This window comes from Prunus mume, linkage group LG2 (genome assembly GCF_029339155.1).
Source record: "Prunus mume cultivar Tortuosa linkage group LG2, ASM2933915v1, whole genome shotgun sequence".
Classification (NCBI taxonomy): Eukaryota; Viridiplantae; Streptophyta; class Magnoliopsida; order Rosales; family Rosaceae; genus Prunus; species Prunus mume.
In genome coordinates, this window is record NC_142699.1 from 21,478,899 (window position 1) to 21,497,016 (window position 18,118).

The 18,118-nt window shown below is 37.0% G+C and overlaps 5 protein-coding genes across 10 annotated transcripts; 3 read left to right on the plus strand and 2 right to left on the minus strand.

The window, feature by feature from the left end:
• Positions 1–315: 315 nt before the first annotated feature.
• On the minus strand, positions 316–2,127 carry LOC103343327 (RNA-processing, Lsm domain-containing protein). The gene is made up of 5 exons (XM_089047216.1): positions 1,949–2,127; positions 1,662–1,820; positions 1,473–1,553; positions 850–973; positions 316–686 (listed from the first exon to the last, which is right to left on the minus strand). Exons 1-5 carry the CDS (start codon positions 2,077–2,079, stop codon positions 639–641), a joined length of 543 nt encoding a protein of 180 aa, XP_088903342.1. The 5' UTR covers positions 2,080–2,127; the 3' UTR covers positions 316–638.
• A 4,220-nt stretch (positions 2,128–6,347) lies between these two features.
• Positions 6,348–8,498, plus strand: TBL27 (TRICHOME BIREFRINGENCE-LIKE 27). Its single transcript, XM_008246993.2, has 2 exons — positions 6,348–6,925; positions 7,061–8,498. The coding sequence occupies exons 1-2, from the start codon at positions 6,691–6,693 to the stop codon at positions 8,158–8,160; spliced, it is 1,335 nt and encodes a 444-aa protein (XP_008245215.2). The 5' UTR covers positions 6,348–6,690; the 3' UTR covers positions 8,161–8,498.
• Positions 8,499–8,786: 288 nt separating this feature from the next.
• On the plus strand, positions 8,787–12,331 carry LOC103343323 (Acyl-CoA N-acyltransferases (NAT) superfamily protein). Of its 6 annotated transcripts, none has more exons than XR_016123723.1 (4): positions 8,787–9,998; positions 10,367–10,672; positions 10,848–11,087; positions 11,697–12,331. XR_016123723.1 is itself a non-coding variant. In XM_089044802.1 (3 exons), exons 1-2 carry the CDS (start codon positions 9,220–9,222, stop codon positions 10,635–10,637), a joined length of 1,050 nt encoding a protein of 349 aa, XP_088900928.1. In that variant the 5' UTR covers positions 8,787–9,219; the 3' UTR covers positions 10,638–10,672; positions 10,848–12,331. The 6 variants fall into 6 exon arrangements, 2 of the variants coding, with proteins under 2 accessions (XP_088900928.1, XP_088900929.1); XR_016123724.1 differs by having other exon boundaries at positions 11,704–12,331; XR_016123725.1 differs by having other exon boundaries at positions 10,848–10,986.
• Positions 11,522–14,127, minus strand: LOC103329050 (Protein kinase superfamily protein). The gene is made up of 8 exons (XM_008231485.3): positions 13,971–14,127; positions 13,649–13,865; positions 13,372–13,562; positions 13,080–13,278; positions 12,824–12,987; positions 12,609–12,713; positions 12,118–12,240; positions 11,522–12,029 (listed from the first exon to the last, which is right to left on the minus strand). The coding sequence occupies exons 2-8, from the start codon at positions 13,716–13,718 to the stop codon at positions 11,790–11,792; spliced, it is 1,092 nt and encodes a 363-aa protein (XP_008229707.3). The 5' UTR covers positions 13,719–13,865; positions 13,971–14,127; the 3' UTR covers positions 11,522–11,789.
• A 2,475-nt stretch (positions 14,128–16,602) lies between these two features.
• Positions 16,603–17,450, plus strand: MLP423 (MLP-like protein 423). The gene is made up of 2 exons (XM_008246988.3): positions 16,603–16,881; positions 16,982–17,450. Exons 1-2 carry the CDS (start codon positions 16,692–16,694, stop codon positions 17,251–17,253), a joined length of 462 nt encoding a protein of 153 aa, XP_008245210.1. The 5' UTR covers positions 16,603–16,691; the 3' UTR covers positions 17,254–17,450.
• The last annotated feature ends 668 nt before the right edge of the window (positions 17,451–18,118 follow it).

The following is an 18,118-nucleotide window of genomic DNA, read 5'->3' on the forward strand; positions in this document are numbered from 1 at the left end:
AACTGTTACCCTATCTCTAAACTAAAAATAAATTGACATCTCTTCTCCTATTCAACCTTAGGAGCCAGGTCAGTCTACCGGAATAGATCAAATTGACTATTCTTTTCATTTCAAAATCAATTTTGAAGTAAAATTGTTAACCTATCGTGCTAATCTTGAAGTTGTGTGGAAAGTCTATAATTTAAAATTTAACTGTACTCTGGTATACAATGCAGCATACAACATAAATGCCAAACAAATTCAGAATTATTAACTTTTCGAGTCTTATCAGATTACTTGCCCCTGGTGTGACAACGGCGAGAAATGCACAATCAATTAGCAATTCCCCAAATATTCAACAGGGGTATAGCGATGGTGTAAAACTCAATCTCTTAATAGCATACAAACCGTCTCAAACTCAAGTCATGAGCAATAGCAAACACAACAGACGAGCCAATTGTTGGCAAGACCAAAGAACTACAGATCGAATGATATGCAAGTATTGGATTGATTCTTTGATTCAGGCGTTCAAATGTCTCAAGAGAATAGATAACATGTTCCCCTCAGAGAAGGTTGAGTGTACCTACATACCCATCATGATTTATCCCTCGAGGGAAAAGTCTTTTCCTATTGGCCAATCAGGTGCAAACCTGAATCCATCATTGACCACTGCCACGAGTTTGCAACCTTTTCCTCTCAAGCTCAAGCTAAAAGCAAATTTTGAATATGTTAGCATATGTGTATATATGTATGCAGTTGGCTTGGCCAATCGCATCTCACGTGCTCAGATTTTGTTTGTGCATTTGTGGCTTAAGTTTCCCTGATAAAAATTAGCCTAAAATAAATAGTGTGATCCTTTAAGTATCTTACCACTTTCTTCACCCGCTCATTGGCAGCAGGTGTTCCTCCACTGACAGACTCCGGAGTATATGGACTGCTTACACGCACCGCATTCATCACAACTATTACAGTCTTGTCCCAGCGCACTGGAAGCCTGATCATCATCATCACCAATTACACTCAGTCCAGGAAATGTAAACTTTCCAAACTTGAAAATTATAAACTTTCCACAAGTCCCAACCATGGAATGATCTACACTGTAACTAAAGTCTTGAAATTTTACATTTTGCATCTGTGTTCATGTAAGAATGATCAATCTATCAAATTCAAAAGCTCTCCAACCAGTGAAAATATCAAAAAAATTGTTTGGTTTCTCCTCATGCATACACATGCAGACCTAAAATCTCATAAATTTCAAATCTTTAAGCTACTTCAAAAGAACAAGTCTTGTAGAGTTAAGTTATTCTATCTCAACAAATTTTAAAGTCCACTTCTAATTAAGAAATTCAGTACAATCGGCTTCATGAAACAACATTTTCATTTTACAGGGAAATGGGTTGCTTTTGCGGATAACCATGATGCAGATTCAGTTATCCTCATCGTTTTTCAGCTACGAACTAGATTAGCAAGCAATAATTGGATAAAGCACTCACGTCTTAGACAAGGCGTCGAAAATGTTCTGGGCCTGGCTGGTGACCCCAACACCAATCCTCTCGGACTCTGCCTCTGCTTGTCTGCAATCATCAAACGCAACCAAAGACTTCATTAATTCTTTTTCAAAGAAAAAAACACTTAATTAACAACTATTCAACAAAATTCCAATTGGGTAGCTCATGAATTACCTAATGGCCAATTCCTCTCTGGCGCGGAGACTATTGAGATCAAGGTAACAGTTTTTGACATCAAGTGGGTCTTCGGCTTGACCCAAATACGACAACTCCTTTATGTAGTTCGCCTTCAGCAGCCTTATGTTCCGCCGAGACCCTCCTTTCGAACCCTCTTGTAATCTCAAAAGTTAAAGAAAATTAAATTGCAAGATCACATTTTTTTCTCTTCAATTTCTCTAGGGTTAGTAAAAATGAAAGGAAAAACGATTAAATCAACTGATAATAGCGATCAGGGAAGGATATGAATGACGACGATGTTGGAGGGGCGATCGAAGGTGATGACTTGCCCCTGAAACTCGTCACTCAAGGTGGTCTTGATGGAGACGAAGCACCCAATGGCCAACTCCTCCGCGTTGCTGCCATCCATGGCCATGCCCCTTATTTTTTTGGTTTTTCCCCAAATTGGAGTGTTCTGATTTGTGATACAAAGCCCTAGTTATTTTCGCTGCACCTGATGTGCTAGTGGGCTTAGTTGGAATTGGCCCAAAGCTTAATAATCCAAGCAAGCCTTGGCCTTTATTGTTTGTTTCAACTTTTTTACTTTGGGCCAGTGTCCTTAACCCAAATCAAACTTCTCTACTGCTTCATCAACAAACCCATTAATTTTTGGGTTTGTTTTTATTTGAAGTAAAATATGTCTTGTCTTGTCTTGTCATACACTTCTGTGCATCAGTCTGTGGACAGCACAGTGGTCCTTCTTCTTCTATTCTTCCAGATTCTTTGTTCAGACTGTGGGGCCCACAGAACATCACGTTGTCATTTTCTTTTCCCCATCGTGGGAGGTGAGCTGGCCACCACTCTGTATCCGGGCACGGCGTTTAAATGCATAAATGTTTTTTTTTTGGGGTCGTAAAATGTATAAATGTTCAAACGTTCAAATGTTCATTCATTACACTATATAGGTTATAATATTTTGGTTTATTTACAACAATGTCCCTTAAATTACGATCAAATCTTACATTGCCCTTCAAACTTAAAATGGCTTATTTCTCCCTCTTAACCGTGGTTTGATAATTCATTTTGGCCCATGCCATCACTTTCGTCCAAAAATCTATTAATTTTGATGATGTGACATGAACGTTTTTGTAATTTCGTATTTATAAATCATTATTCACCAATTAAATGGGTGAAATGGCAAGTGGAACCCACCTCCATATAATTAAATATTTACAAATTCATAAATAAACTCAATTCTAGACATATATTTATAAAAAAACTCAAATACTATTTAAACATAAAAACACACCCAAAATTAACCCCAAAATCAACAATTGTATATTTTTTGGGTGTGTTTATAAATGGATTTTGAGTGTGTGTAATGATGGGTTTTGAGTGTATTTATAAAATGTTTTGGGTGTTAGATTTTTTTATAATTTCAGCCCCCATTTTGAATGTTTTAGTAAAACTCCCTTAAATATTCTAATAATTAAAAATAATTAAAAATAAAATTAAAAACATAAAAAACTACATTAAACAATTCTTCAAAAAAATTAAAATAAATTCTATTATCTCATTCTCTTCCTCTCTCTGCCTCTAGACGCGCCCCATCCTCCGACCATCTTCTCAAAAACAAAAAAATCCAAACAGCAGCTGTTTAGTCCGGTCTACGGCATATGCCCAGCCACCACCTCCTACAACAAATCCGATCCAAACCCTACCCAATCACCCAACCCACAGCATAAACCCATAACTTGAAAATTTTCTCTAGAAATTTCAGTAGCCCCACCCCATTCAGCACCTCCCCAACCCTCAAAGCCATCCGCAATACTATTACTTTATCTCTTGTAAATCAATAGATCCAGATAAACAATTATGAAATTCAACATTGCATTGCATGCGCAAAACAGTATAAAATTCAACCTTATAGCCATCCAATAAGATCCCATAAGAACCTATCGAGTTATCAACTAACCATAACATCTAACCCTCGTGTGTCAAACACCACAAACAATTCCTGAAACCAATTTCCATTTCCTCCTCCTCTCTCTCTCCTCTCAAACCTATATCCCATCTTCGCAGAACCCCAATCAAAGAGGTGCTTTGGGTTGGGTCAGGGCTACTGGGTTTGAGGGTTGGTGAGGTGCGCAGGTTGGGGAGATCGAGGTGGGGCTGTGTGGGTGGGGAGGCGGCTGGGGGCTGCGTGGGTAGGATTGATACGCTGAGGATGGGGATGGGGATGGGGGTTCGTGAGATGGGGTAGGGGTGGCTGTTGTTGTGGTTGGTCAAGGGAGGAGGAGGGACGATGGCTGGGGAGGCTGAGCTGGGGGTGGGATGGGTTTGTTTCTTCCAATAGTATTTGCAGGAGAGAAGAAGGGTGTGTGTGGATGGAGGTTGAGGATTGGGGCAGCTGGGGTCTAAATTATTTTTTTTAATGTTTTATTTTAATTAGTTTTAATCATTAGAATATTTAATTATGTTCTTATCTATGTGGAGTTCGGCTCTACTTGCCACGTCACTTCCTTAATTGGTGGATACTGATCCATGTATATAAGATTACAAAAAAACCTTTATTACATTAACATAATTAACAAGCTTTTGGAAGGGAGTTGATGGCATGAGGCAAAGTAGGTCACCAAATCACGGTGAAATGGAATAAGTGAATTACTTTAAGTTTAGGAGGGCAATATAAAATTTAACTGTAATTTCGGAGGGCATTAACGTAAACAAGCCTAATATTTTTGAGAGTATGAGATTGAGAGGTAGGGTAGGTAATTCATTAAAAGTTTGTATATACAGACCTAGACATTAAGTTAACATGATTGATGCACTCTTGCAGTTCACAGTGACTATGATTGATGGATGCCGATACAATGTTTCTTTTTATCTTCGTTGTACCACAACGTGCATCCATGTGTATATGTGTTTACGTGTATACGTTATATATATTTTGTTTCTATGTTATACAATTCATATTTAAGTTATATATAGGTACGTATATATAACATATTATATAAACATTTTGTTACATACTAATGTATGTATTATATTGTATATGATGCCACCCACGGCCACTCGCATCTCATGTGCTTTAGTATCACAATCATACTCCTTATTTTTTAGAGTTTTTTATAAAATTTCAACTCCAACCATCATCTCTAATTTAGGAAATCATAAATAATTTTTAAAAATAATTTTTAGTTTAACATAAATGCGAATTCTTCATATAGAATAATCATAAATAATAGTTAAGATTAAATAAATAATTAAAATCACATCAAAGTAAAGTAGTATTTAATTGTAAAGAGCCACTATGAATCATTTCTCTCTCCTCAGATTTAGGAGCTCCTAGAAGTCTCCACGTTTTAGGAGTTGAATAAGAAGCATAGTTGGAGCTGGGTTTTCTTATTTCTTCCCTAAATTTTATCTAAATAGGTAGTTCAAGAAGTTCATTATGAATGCTCTAAGATTAGATAGGTTAATGTACGCATTCAATTTCAACCAACTTAAAAGGTGTCATTAATTTAATCATTGTTGCAGACCCCGACTCTACCAACAAACAAAGTTGGATGAAAGTCAATTGTGGTTGGCACGATTAACGAGCAGGAGCATTTTATATGTGTACCATTTCAAATTTCAAAACCAAACTTGTTCTTAACACTCCTAACCCTATATACACGTGTTTTATTCTGGAACTTACCTGCGTTGCCCAGATTGGATCTGAATCTTTCGCACTATTTTTCATTACGAGCTTATTGCTCTCTATTTATAATTCTAAATAAGAAAAAATAAAATAAAAGATGTATAAACTACTCCACCGACTCCGATGGCTTGATATGAAAACAATGATACAACCTTTTTTGTTGTTGTTTCACATTATTATTATGAGTGGTTTTTGTTTTATTACTTTACACGATGCAACTTGCCTTTTTATAAGTAGTTGGGCTTGGGGGAGTCATCATGTTCATGTATTGTAGCTGGACATCTACATCTGTATGCATTTCACTCAATTAATATATAATTATGGCAACTTAACTCAACTTGCCAAGAGTCGATATCATGGAGTTAGCTCCATGAAAGATCTGGAAGAAGAAGCTTAAGCAAGGCAGGGCATACAAGCAGTGATGGTTTTGCCCAACCCAAGTGGTGGGGAGACATGGCAAACTGTAAAGCTCTCTTTCGAAATTGACAGGAACATAAATAACAAAAATGGTGTTGATGGTATGAGGTACGTGGCAACAAATTGAAACTTGTTTTAAAGCATGTGGAAGTAGGTACCACTTTTCCTCATCATCATTACCAAATACCAATTTGTTAGTGGGTTTTAATTTATTCTATGAATTTTTTGTTAAAAAATTAAAGATACGAATTACCCAAAAGTAAATTAAAGATGTGGTACAAAATAGTTCGTATCGTGATTTGAAATTGCTCTTAATCCTCAATGCATGAGGCTAGGATAAAATTGATCATCCTCAAAGACATCTATAATTGCAATGATCGAAGACAATCACATCCTTCCCCAAACCTACTACAAGGGCCATTTGAGGTATTTACTGTTCGAAAGTACAGATTACATTACAGGAACTTTACCAATTATGTTGGTGGCGACCTTGTCACAGCCTAGATAAAAAAAAAAGGGAGCTAATAATTGTTCTCTCTTCTACCAATGTACAAGACAAGAAAGCCAACCCAAATAAAAAATGTAGAAAAATAGCAAAGAAGAGAAGACGTACCAAAAGAAAATTTATCTGAAAAAGAAAGGAAAAGCACAAGCAGAGTACCACATGTTTCCCACAGAAGAGAAGACAACAACAATAACAACGCCAATGGTTTGGAATTAGTTGGCAAACCAGAGAGATAATGGGATTTTCAATGCTTCTTTGACTGAATCACCCCACATCTCTCCTTCTCTCTCTCCTTCTCTCTCTCTCTAGAAGCTTAAGCCAACCCAAGAAAACAACACTTTCTTCCTCTTAGCTTTCCCATCAGATAGCATACAGAAAAAGGAAACAGTGTGGAGAAAAGAAGAAAGGAAGAAGGTTTTGAGATGGGTACAATAACAAGCCCATTCAAAGACCCATCTCATCACTCTCTTGCCAGAAAGCTCTTACCTTATGCCATCTATGTCATCCTCCCCATAGCTGTCATTCGCTTATACTTGTACACTCCCTCTCTCCCTCAATCCACAGATCAGCTCCCTCATTCCACTGCCATTACCATCAGCACCACCTCATCATCTTCTTCTTCTCCTTCTTCGTTGCCTCCTTTTCCGTCTTCTCAAGGTACTCATAACTACATACATATATGCTCTCTCTGTCATAGATTTCTTTAATTTGCTCACATGGGTTTTTTTTGGTACTTGAACTTGGTAATTTCTCATGGCTAACAAGGATTTTGTATGTCGGTGTTTTGTGCAGAAGTAGAAACAGGTAAAGAGACTCCATGTGACTACACCAGTGGGGATTGGGTCCAAGACAAGCTGGGCCCTTTGTACAATGGTACCACCTGTGGTACAATCAAGAAAGGACAGAATTGCATCACCCATGGGAGACCTGATTTGGGCTATCTCTTTTGGAGGTGGAAACCCAAGCAATGCCACATACCAAGGTTTGAACCCAACACTTTTCTCCAAATCCTTAGGAACAAGCACATAGCATTTGTGGGTGACTCCATGGCCAGGAACCAATTGGAGTCTCTTCTTTGCATGCTAGCCACTGTCTCTCCTCCTAACCTTGTTTATACTGATGGTGAGGAGAACAAGTTTAGAAGATGGCATTTTTCTTCTCACAATGTCAGTGTGTCAGTTTATTGGTCACCATTTCTTGTGAAAGGTATTGAGAAATCACAAGATGGTCCAAATTACAACAGGTTGTATTTGGATCAAGTTAGTGAAAGGTGGGCAGCGGATATGGGTCAAATGGACATGATTGTGTTGTCTGTTGGGCATTGGTTTTTACATCCAGCAGTTTATTTTGAGGGTGATTCAGTTCTTGGCTGCCATTACTGCCCTGGTCTTAATCACAGTGAGATTGGTTTCTATGATGTGCTGAGAAAAGCCATAAAGACTACCCTCAAGACCATAATTGAAAGGAGAGTTGCTAATGCTAATGGCAATGGGGTTAATGTAATTGTGACAACATTTTCACCTGCACATTTTGAAGGTGAGTGGGACAAGGCAGGGGCTTGCCCCAAGACCAAGCCTTACATGGAGGGAGAGAAGCAGCTTGAAGGAATGGATGCTGAGATGAGGCAACTTGAGGTTGAAGAAGTAGAAGCTGCTAAGGCAAATGGTAAAAAATTTGCAGGGTTTAGGCTGCAAGCATTGGATGTGACCAAATTATCACTGATGAGGCCAGATGGTCATCCAGGGCCTTATATGAATCCATTTCCATTAGTTGATGGGGTTCAAGAGAGGGTCCAAAATGATTGTGTTCATTGGTGCTTGCCAGGGCCTATAGACACATGGAATGAGATAATGCTAGAGGTTCTGAACAAATGGAATTATCAGGGTCAGTGAATTAAGGATGAGCAAAATGAGTTATTGCAGTATATCAGATTGGTGGGTCTGTTTCTTTCAAATTTATTCTCAATTTGGCTGGTGGTGGTTAATAGCTCTGAGAGAAAGCCAAAAGAAGAAGAAGACAAACAAGTATTGAGTTGAGTGGTTTCGTTTGGGCTCTCTCTCCTGCAATGGAAGAAAACAAGAAGATTTAAAAGATCAATGACATATTATAATCTGTATGTTTTGGAAGGTAGTTCCATTTTGGTCTATATATTGTACAAATGAATTCATTTGGAAGAAGTGGTGTAGAATTCTTAAAAGATCAATGGCAGTTCCTGTGGGTTTTCTCAGAATCCATAATGTAAACCTTGCCACGTTGCCTACAATTTTTCCAGCCTTCAAATATCCTTTTCAGGAATTTGTGTGGATGCAAATTTGTGTCTTTGTTATATCTTTGCTTCAATTTTGATCCTTTTGTTTCCTCTTTGGTCATAAATTTCAGTGAGATGAGAATCTAATTTCTTAGGAGGATGGAAATTTCTAATCTGTGATTAGCAGTTGTGGAAATTTCTAAACTCAACAGGGATTAGCTTCCATTCTCATGCATGCACATGATGCTTACATTCCAAGAAGGATCAATAAACAAGTTTGTTTGTGGTTTGTGAAACTGTCTCCAAATTCAATAAAAGAAACTCCCTTTACATTCTAATTGACATATAGACTTCAAAATATTACCAAGATCCATAAATATTTTTCTATTCTTTTCTTGCCCACCTGGGCCATCCCCAGTTGTTGGGCCATCATTTGGGCCTCTGTTCCTCATTCCCACAAAAAACCACCAAAGAGTTTCCCAAAGCTCCATGAACCCATACGGAAGAAGCTCTTTCTCTTCTGTGAAATTTATTAGCAAAACTCAGAGGGGTCAGGACAAGTGTCAACAAGATAGGGGGAGAAGAATCAATAGAGAACAGAAAGAAAAAGAGATTTCGAACCAAACCAATTAACAAAGTGACGAGTAATTGTTGTGTTCTCATCCACTCGCTCACTGCAATCAAGCAGAGTGTTGAGAGTTCTATGGCTGCAACAGTTTCACTCTCTTTTTCCTTAGATCCACAGCACCACCATCTCTTTTCCAACACAACCCACTTCAAGCCTCACCAAACTCCGCTTCTTCCCTTCTCTCCCCTAACGTCAACTCTTTTCCCCAAATACCCACTTGCTATTTTCCATAAATCACACCCTTCCGCTTTCAAATCTTCTTCCTCTCCATCTCATTCTTCAACAACAACAACAACAACTGCTTCTGATACAACTGCTACTGATACAGCTACAACTACAACCACAACCACAACATCTTCGTCATTTCTTGAATACCCACTTAGAACAGGTCGATTTCTGAGCAGTGAAGAGCTCGAGCAACTCAAATTGCTTGAGAATTTCAGGTATTATCAGGAATTGGAATCTGGGTCGATGTGGGTTCGGGTGATGAGGCCGGAGGAAATGGACATCACTGTTGGGTTGCTGTCTGAGTCGTTTGCAGAGTCGATGCTTTTGCCTTCTGGATATGTCTCTGTGTTGGGCTACTTGGTCAAGCAATACTTGTTTGAGCGGATGGAGCTATCGCCACACACTGCCACGCTTATTGGGTTTTACAGAAGACGTAAAGAAGAGGGTGAAGAACAACAAGAAAAAAATACAGAAGATGAAGAAGAAGTGGATGAAGTTGAATTTTTGGCTGGGACTGTGGAAGTTTGCTTTGACAAAAAGGGTGCCAACGCTTCTCCTCCTACACCCACTCCTCCCAAGAACTCGCCTTATATAAGCAACATGGCGGTGAAGAAGTCGCTTAGGAGGTTCGTTTTGCTTTTCCAATTAAGGCTTTTCTTACTCAGAACCACCAATGCTTTTATTTCTTTATCAACTGTTTGTTCTGCTTATGTACTTGTCTGTTAAATGTTACTTAGGACTATAAATCTTGGGCATGTTAGCTTATAGCTTGTAATTGGAAAATTTGGGTACTTGTCAGCTTGTCAGCTTGTCATAATGTATTCTTGTTATGATGGGTAGATTGAATGTGGTTATTCATAATTGACACTCTTTTACGAACTATGACTGATCACAAAACTTCTCAGCATATATCACTAGATTCAAAAGATAGAGGATTTCTTCACAATGTCTCGAATGAGACCGGATATAAGATTATGGGTTTTTCAATTTTCAGGAGGGGCATCGGCTGGCATCTTTTGAAGGCAAGCGAGGAACTTATATCTCAGATGAGTTCCTCAAGAGAGGCGTATTTGCATTGCAGAATGATTGATACAGCTCCATTCAACATGTACAAAAAAGCAGGTTACGACATTGTAAAGACGGATAACATTTTGGTTATGTTGCTGTTGCAGAGGCGCAAGCACTTAATGTGCAAGAAACTTCCAGTCTTAACCAGCTTTTCAGAATCAGATACATTCTGTTCTGAAGAGGAATTAACATCATGAATGTATATTTGAAAATCAAAATACGTGTTTATGAGGTACATGCAGTTACTGCTACACAGAGTACTTCATCCTTTTCTGTTACTGTCTCTAATTCTCTCTCCTTATTTTATTTGTCAATGATCTTTTTTGTAAGTTGTTGCAGTCAAATCTCATTCTGTTTCCTTGGTCCTCAAATCCTTTTTTGTTTTTGTTTTTGTTTTTTTCGTTCAGGATAGATGATTAGAGAGACCTTTGAGGTTGTGAAGATTATCCAGCTGGGTTGAAATTTGCCTAGAATGCTTGATCCTATGTGCCAGCAACTGTTGCCTGCATTTTGTTATGTGTATGGTAGAGACTTGCTTTGTTGCAGGTAAACTCATCAGGCATTTGCATTTCTTGTATATCATATGTAGTCCTAGACAACTCCAGTTTGCAAACGTAATGACCAGATCAACTCCAGTTTTGATACAGGTGATTTAGATATTGTATATTTTTTATCTTGAAGTTATTATATAAAGAATTATTTTCCTAATAAAGAATTCTAGAATTGTGGTAGCATATAATCAACTCTGTTTTTTAACTTATAAGTCGTATAAAAGGTCAAAAGATATCATTTATTGCTGAAAAATGGGAACTTCTTTTCTTCCTGTATATTACCAGTCGATTTGGAAGATTCAAACTAGAATACACAGTCATCAAAGAGTTTATATACATAATTTGCTCCAAATAAACCCCTCCCTCCCTTTCCTTGTCTGGCCTTGGCGTTTGTTGTATCAGTATTTGCTTTTTTTCTTGAATAATTCTAGCGGAAATAGATTAAAGAACTGTAGAGATGTATGAACTATAATATGGTCCTTTCTGCCTTGTAAACTCAAAAGGGAAATATATATATACTAAATGTTATGTATTCCCGGAATTAACAGTGCATAATTTAGATTCTCTGAATTGACAGAATGATACAAGAAAATGAACTTCAATTTTGATCATTTTTGGGATGATGTTTTTATCTGATATATTCACTCATTGCATTCTGTTTTTCTCAATCCTTATCAAGTGCTCTTCTTGGGTCTTGTTTCTAAGATCATAGGTCCACAAGCTTTGAAGATTCTACAACTCTTTTATTAGAAGAAGTAAAGGATCTCTATTTTGTTGTACATAGTCTTCACCCTCCAATTAGAACATGGCTTTATTAGGAGTTGTGGCCGCTCCCAAGCCTTTCGCATTTGTATAGATAATCAGCTGGAGCTCTTTAACACATTCTGCCATGGAGGGTCTCTCAGTGCTCTCACGACGTACACATCGTGATGCCAGGTTTGCGAACATAGCTATAGATTCCATGGTGTATGAACTTCGACCCAGCTCAGAATCTATCACCTTACGCAATTTCTTCCGATCATTCAGTATGTGCCTTACCTGAAACAAATGAACTTGGGTCATATTTGTAACGACCTAACGTACTTAACCAGTAGAATAAGTAGGAAGGAGAAAGGATATGTCCTACCTGTACCACTAGGTTTTGATCGTTTGGTCCCAGGTTAATGTCAACGGCTTGACGTCCAGTCAGAAGTTCAAGAAGAACCACCCCAAATGCATAAACATCACTTTGTAAAGTGAGTTTTCCAGTCTGTTTCCAAATACACTTCTTTGTTATATGAGTGACATTGTTTAGTATTTAATAGTAAGATCAAAGTATCTCGAAGATATTCATTTGAGAAGGGTTGTGGTGAGTTAGATGATAAAAGTGTAGATTACAGGAAGCAGCATGCCATGCATCACATGAAATGTCTAGAAATACTCATTTGCTAATGTGTTGTTTTTATTCCCCTACTTTCTTAGTTTTTAACAGGACCAAACAAAGAGAGGTTGGAGAATGCATGAGTTTTGATAGATTATATATCCAAATAAGAAAGAAAATTTCAATGCAGCCATATTTACTGGTGCGACATATATAATGTACAACAATGAAAACCATTGATGTTCGGATATGCGTACCGATGTATACTCGGGATCAAAATAGCCGAATGTACCAAGTACTCTAGCAGTCACATGTATTTCCTGGCCCTCTGGCATCATCTTGGCAAGCCCAAAATCGGATACCTATACGAAATGGTGCTCAAGTTTCAGCTATAAATAAATTTATACGTTTTGCTCAGAGTTCAAAAGCAGGAGACAAAATTTCAGTGAAAGTTAGCTTGTTTAACTCTTACCTTTGCTTCAAAGTTGGCACTTAAAAGAATGTTGGTGGATTTGAAATCTCTGTGAACAATAGGTATCCCAACGTCAGAACTGGAATGGAGGTATGCTAGGCCCCTTGCCGCTCCAAGTGCCACTTTGAGCCTTTGAGGCCAATCTATTTTTCCTTCCCCAATCCCTATTATTATACCATTAAAGATTAATTTGAAGATTAGCAAACTGATTATTTTACATGGGAATTACTTGATGCATATTGAGTTGAAATCCAACCATTTAGGTGATCTTGTAGGTTCCCTTTCTGCATATATTCATACACTAGAAACCGTTGCTTCCCATCAGCACAGTAGCCTATCAAAGAAACCAGATTTGGGTGATCAAGTCTGCTCAAGATATCTACTTCTACTCGAAATTCTCGTTCCCCCTCGGCTGCTTTAAAAGGTGGCAGCTCCATTTTTTTGATTGCTACAACCTGCAAATTCCCAAACACAGGGTATGCATCAGAATGTGCTGGGAAACTGGATTCTTCATAATGTTTCAAAGATATTTATAGAACGAAATATACCTCCCCTGACCGCAAAGTTCCTCGGTATACACGACCAAATCCTCCTTTTCCGAGCAAATTCTCTTCGCTGAATGAACATGTTGCCTCTTCCATTTCTTTGAGTGTGAAAATTGATGAACCATGATGGTGTCTTTTTGGGGGTTGTGGGGCTTGATCATCAAGTTGCCAATACTCCACTGGTTTATAAATCCCTGAAAGGTGTGAAAAAGTTGGTGAGCAGCACCCTGCAAAACAAAGTTGCAGAGAAAGAGAAGAAGAAGAAGAAGAAAGAACATACAAGGGTCTGTGTGGTCATGTGACTTGGACCTCCGGCGCTTGTTCCATGCTGAGACTAAATTGAAAGGCATAATGGTTCTTAAATTTGGTGTGGTTCTCTGTTTTCAGATAATTGGATGGAGAAAGTGAATCGGTTCCATTCATCCGCGACACTCATCACAGAATGCATGGCAGAGCAGAAAAGAAACTAAAATTTCCCATAATGTGCTAGCGTGGTGCTGATCAAATAAGAAATACAGACAAAAAAGAAGGAGAAAAAAATGATTATATTAAGTTGAAACTGAGATTGGATGGTATGAGAATTGTCTCAAGAGTGTACGTACAGAGCAAGTGAAGTTAGATTAGGAGAGTACCCAACAAATCATCTGCCAACAACCTAAACAGTAGTTTTCTCACAGAAAAGAGCTACTTGAAGAAAAAGAAAAAGAAAAAGAGAGAAAAAGGAAAAAAAGTTGGTATTGCTTGCTTAACATTGGATGGGAAGTTGTTTGATAAGGAAATGGAAGCTGCTGCTACATCTCTCTCTCTCTCTCTCTTCTCTCTCTCTCTTCTTAGTTTCATTTTTTCAATTTCTCAAAACCACAAAAAATAAAGGAGGTTGCCGTTGAGGGGGAGTTTTCATCTGTTTATGTGATCATGTTTTAGTTGTCTGATTTGTGACCATTTTTCTATAGTTGAAATGGACAATGTAATGAGACGGTCAATATGGGACCCAAGCTTGATATTATTCCAATCTTCCATTTTCAAGTTACTTCCTTCATATCATTTTTGAAAAGCATCACATATCCATGGGCAGTGCTAAAAAGTAAAAAGGCTCTGCAAGATCGCACAAGCACAATTCTTTATGGTTGCATGAAATGGAGGAGGTTACGAGTGGTTGTCGCTACAAACATATGTATGAATGAATGCTGGTACGGTTAGCCTAGCCAGGTTTTCCTCTATTGATTGGGGATCATGACCCGAATGAAATCTTGGTCCAAGTTCACCAACTCTTAATGGTTGTGCATTGTGGAGCAACTCGCCTCTAATTTAGGTGAATTTACCTACTTTTTTAATATCAAATATATTTATAAAACAAGTAAATAATCGTGTAGAGGGACCAAATCAAATTATTAATGTACGAAAGTAGTATTCACTTATTATATGAATTACCTTTAACGTGTTAATATTATTAATACATTATATGTCACATAATGTGATTTATTCCGTAAAAAACGAATTAAAAATGTGATGCTTTAGTATTTTTTTTAAAAAAAATCTTTTCATATAGTAAAGCATTGGTATATAAAAAAAAAATTGTAACACCAAACATTTTTCTATAAATGACATATTTTTATAAAAATTAAAAAAATATGTCATTTATAAAATATGTCATCTGTCACATAATTTTTCAATAGGTGGGTTAGCTAAAATTATTAGCTTAAAATCTAATGATAATGTTTTTTTTTTACTTACATTTCTATAGTTTTTCTAGAAATAAAAGTATACATTAAATCATATAAATCATGCTAATTGTAAACACAAGAAAAAAAATGAAATTAAAGCCATATTATTCACAAAAGGGTGAATTTCATTTAGAAAAATGTTTATCTTTTGAAGACAAAATTAATAGAAATGTTTTAAAATTGATGTTGGGACAAACTTTTACACCAAATACAATGTGGAAGACCCCTAATTATGCTATTGGTGTTGAAATTGTATATTTATTTATTTATTTATTGTTAAAATATTAGGCTATATGTGTATTTAATTTTTTATTTTCCCAAACCTTCCTGGACTATAGCCAAGGGCAGCCCTTGCCTTGGTTCCTCCTAAGAGTGGGCATCTCATTCAAATTATCCGCATACCGACAGTTTGGTTTGATTTGGTTAAATAATTATTTTTTTAATTTTAATTATTCCGATCCGATTTGTACTGAAAATGTTTGGTTTGGTTTGGTTAACGGAAACAAAATTCCTAACCAGATGGAAACCTGTACAAAACAAGAAACCAAAGGTAAATACAATCAGCATTTTGTATCACTCCTTTATTACTATTGTATCACTTCTTTCTCACAATTGTATCATTGCTTTATCACAATTTTATCACTGCTGTATCATTTCTTTATCACCATTGTATCATTTACCCGGGGTACTGTAGCACTTTTTGGTCAGAGAGGAATTTATGAACTTTCTATGTTTTCCAGTTTTGACCTTTGTCTCGTTTTTTACCTGTAACTTTCAACTGTTGATCCAAATTTTATGTTTTTTATACGGTTGGATTCAGCATGAAAAACTAAAGAACCCAACGCTGAACAAATGTCAAAATCATTTACATAAATGTAGAGAATTCAATAAAAAGAACACTCAAAGGTTCAAACAACAAACACAAGTGGCTCCTAGTACATCTTGAGTACATATTGAATGATATAGTGACTAAGTTATTTGATTTCATACTTGGATGAATTAGACTATTGGATTTTATATTTTACATGGATAATTTGGTGTATTTGTTCAAGAACTTATGTTATGTGAAAGTATTATAAATTGTATTTTTATTAGTATGTTTTTATTACGATACTACCGATGTACCGGCCAATCTGAATCGAATATTAGGTTAACCGATCCGAAGTCTACCGAAGTCTTTGGTTTGATTAACAGAAGAGAAAATAGTCCGAAGTCTTTAATTTAGTTAACGAAAGAGCCTTCCATTATTTCGAACCAATCCGTGCCCAGGTCTAGTTCCACCCATGGTAAAGCATTGGTATATAAAAAAACTTGTAACACCAAAGAACAACACCAATAAATGTAATTGGGCCCGTCGGCCATCCCACGCAGTGCACGATACAACGCATGTGAAAGGTATCAATTTTCGTGGTGCCGCTGAGCGAGGCTAATAAAGTGGTAGGTGAGCTTATTCCTACTGAATTTAAGACCAGCAAAGCTCTGAATCTACTATAAATAATGCCTGCCTAGTTCTCAAACACTCAAGCAATTCTCTACACAATTAGTCCATTTCTCTTTTGTTATACTCCACGTGATTATTAGCTACAACATTTTGCAACAATGGCTTCAAATGGTGGAAAGCTTGAGGTCGAAATTGAGGTGAAATCTCCTTCACAAAAGTTCTGGGAATGCCTTAGGAACTCCACCACTATCTTCCCCAAGGCGTTCCCTCATGACTACAAAAGCATTGATGTCCTTGAAGGCGATGGAAAAGCTGTTGGCTCTGTTCGCCTCATAACATATTCAGAAGGTAACATAAAAAATAATGTGTAATGTTCTCTCGTTAGACTTATGTTACTTACATCTAAACATTTTTCTATAAATGACATTTTTTAATTTTTATTACGTAGGTTCTCCAATTGTGAAAGTATCGAAAGAGGCGATCGATGCAGTGGATGAAGCAAACAAGTCAGTTGCTTACAAGGTGATCGACGGAGATCTGCTCAAGTACTACAAGAGCTTCAAGTGCATCCTAACCGTGACTCCCAAGGGAGACGGGAGCTTGGTGAAATGGTCATCTGTGTATGAGAAAGCCCACGAACAGATTCCTGATCCAAGTCTCATCAAGGATTTTGCTGTCAAGAACTTCCAGGAGCTCGATGCCTATGTTCTGGCTAATTAATTAGTTAATTAGTTAGCTAGAAAGCTTAAGCATTGGAGATTGGAGTTTTCCTTAATTATGAGTCATAATGTGATGGCCGAATAAATAAGACGAGTTGAAGTCGTATGTTTGCATGCCAAGCTGGTTTGATCCATGTCTAGTTTGTAAGCAGCTTTTGCACGTACCGTATGTTTCAAAATAAATGTTTTTTTTGTTTCTGTGCTTGCGGTAATGCCCCTTGTTTCTGTACGATTTTAAAGTAGCAAAAATGAAAAATAAAGTCACTGGACCTAATAACCAATTCCCAATAGTCAGTCTTACCAAACAAGTTTGCTCACATTTATTGGCAACTAAAATATTAAAACCAACCTTGGTGCAAAGTTCATCATGACCCATTTTTGTATACTTGTATTGACTCTTGTACTAGCTAGTATTTAATTTTAAATTAAAAATGGGTTTAGGGTCAGCATAGGTCTAGGATTCAGCTCCCCTACATAAACCAAAAGAAATTCCAATAAATAGTGGGCTTTAATGGCCTCGGAAAGACAAGAACAACTACATTCTTCGCCAATAAATAATGAAAAATGTCAAAATTAGCATAGGTCCATGATTTGACTCTCTCCTCGTACATAATCAAAATAGTTCCGATAAATAATTGACATTAAAATAGGCTAAGAAAAGCAAGAACGTCTACATTATTTACCAATAAATAATGAAGAACTAGTTGAGAGGAGGCATATTGTTCTAATTATTTACCAATAAATAATGAAGAACTAGTTGTGAGGAGGTATATTGTTATAATTTCTGTATTAGCATTGTCACTCATCATCAATATGATTTTTTTATTTATAAATTTTTTTATATGTGGGATCTGTTGGTGTAGATG

What these genes read in the sequence shown, in the direction of transcription:
- LOC103343327 (XM_089047216.1), bottom strand. Translation starts at nt 2,079, where the DNA reads ATGGCCATGGATGGCAGCAACGCGGAGGAGTTGGCCATTGGGTGCTTC. An exon ending in TCCAACATCGTCGTCATTCA is followed by an intron (nt 1,821 to 1,948) that starts TATCCTTCCCTG and finishes TTTGAGATTACA; the next exon opens with AGAGGGTTCGAAAGGAGGGT. An exon ending in ATGAGCGGGTGAAGAAAGTG is followed by an intron (nt 687 to 849) that starts GTAAGATACTTA and finishes ATTTGCTTTTAG; the next exon opens with CTTGAGCTTGAGAGGAAAAG.
- TBL27 (XM_008246993.2), top strand. Translation starts at nt 6,691, where the DNA reads ATGGGTACAATAACAAGCCCATTCAAAGACCCATCTCATCACTCTCTT. An exon ending in TCCTTTTCCGTCTTCTCAAG is followed by an intron (nt 6,926 to 7,060) that starts GTACTCATAACT and finishes TGTTTTGTGCAG; the next exon opens with AAGTAGAAACAGGTAAAGAG.
- LOC103343323 (XM_089044802.1), top strand. Translation starts at nt 9,220, where the DNA reads ATGGCTGCAACAGTTTCACTCTCTTTTTCCTTAGATCCACAGCACCAC. An exon ending in GTGAAGAAGTCGCTTAGGAG is followed by an intron (nt 9,999 to 10,366) that starts GTTCGTTTTGCT and finishes TTCAATTTTCAG; the next exon opens with GAGGGGCATCGGCTGGCATC.
- LOC103329050 (XM_008231485.3), bottom strand. Translation starts at nt 13,718, where the DNA reads ATGCCTTTCAATTTAGTCTCAGCATGGAACAAGCGCCGGAGGTCCAAG. An exon ending in ACATGACCACACAGACCCTT is followed by an intron (nt 13,563 to 13,648) that starts GTATGTTCTTTC and finishes CACACCTTTCAG; the next exon opens with GGATTTATAAACCAGTGGAG. An exon ending in ATCAAAACCTAGTGGTACAG is followed by an intron (nt 12,030 to 12,117) that starts GTAGGACATATC and finishes CATTTGTTTCAG; the next exon opens with GTAAGGCACATACTGAATGA.
- MLP423 (XM_008246988.3), top strand. Translation starts at nt 16,692, where the DNA reads ATGGCTTCAAATGGTGGAAAGCTTGAGGTCGAAATTGAGGTGAAATCT. An exon ending in CCTCATAACATATTCAGAAG is followed by an intron (nt 16,882 to 16,981) that starts GTAACATAAAAA and finishes TTTATTACGTAG; the next exon opens with GTTCTCCAATTGTGAAAGTA.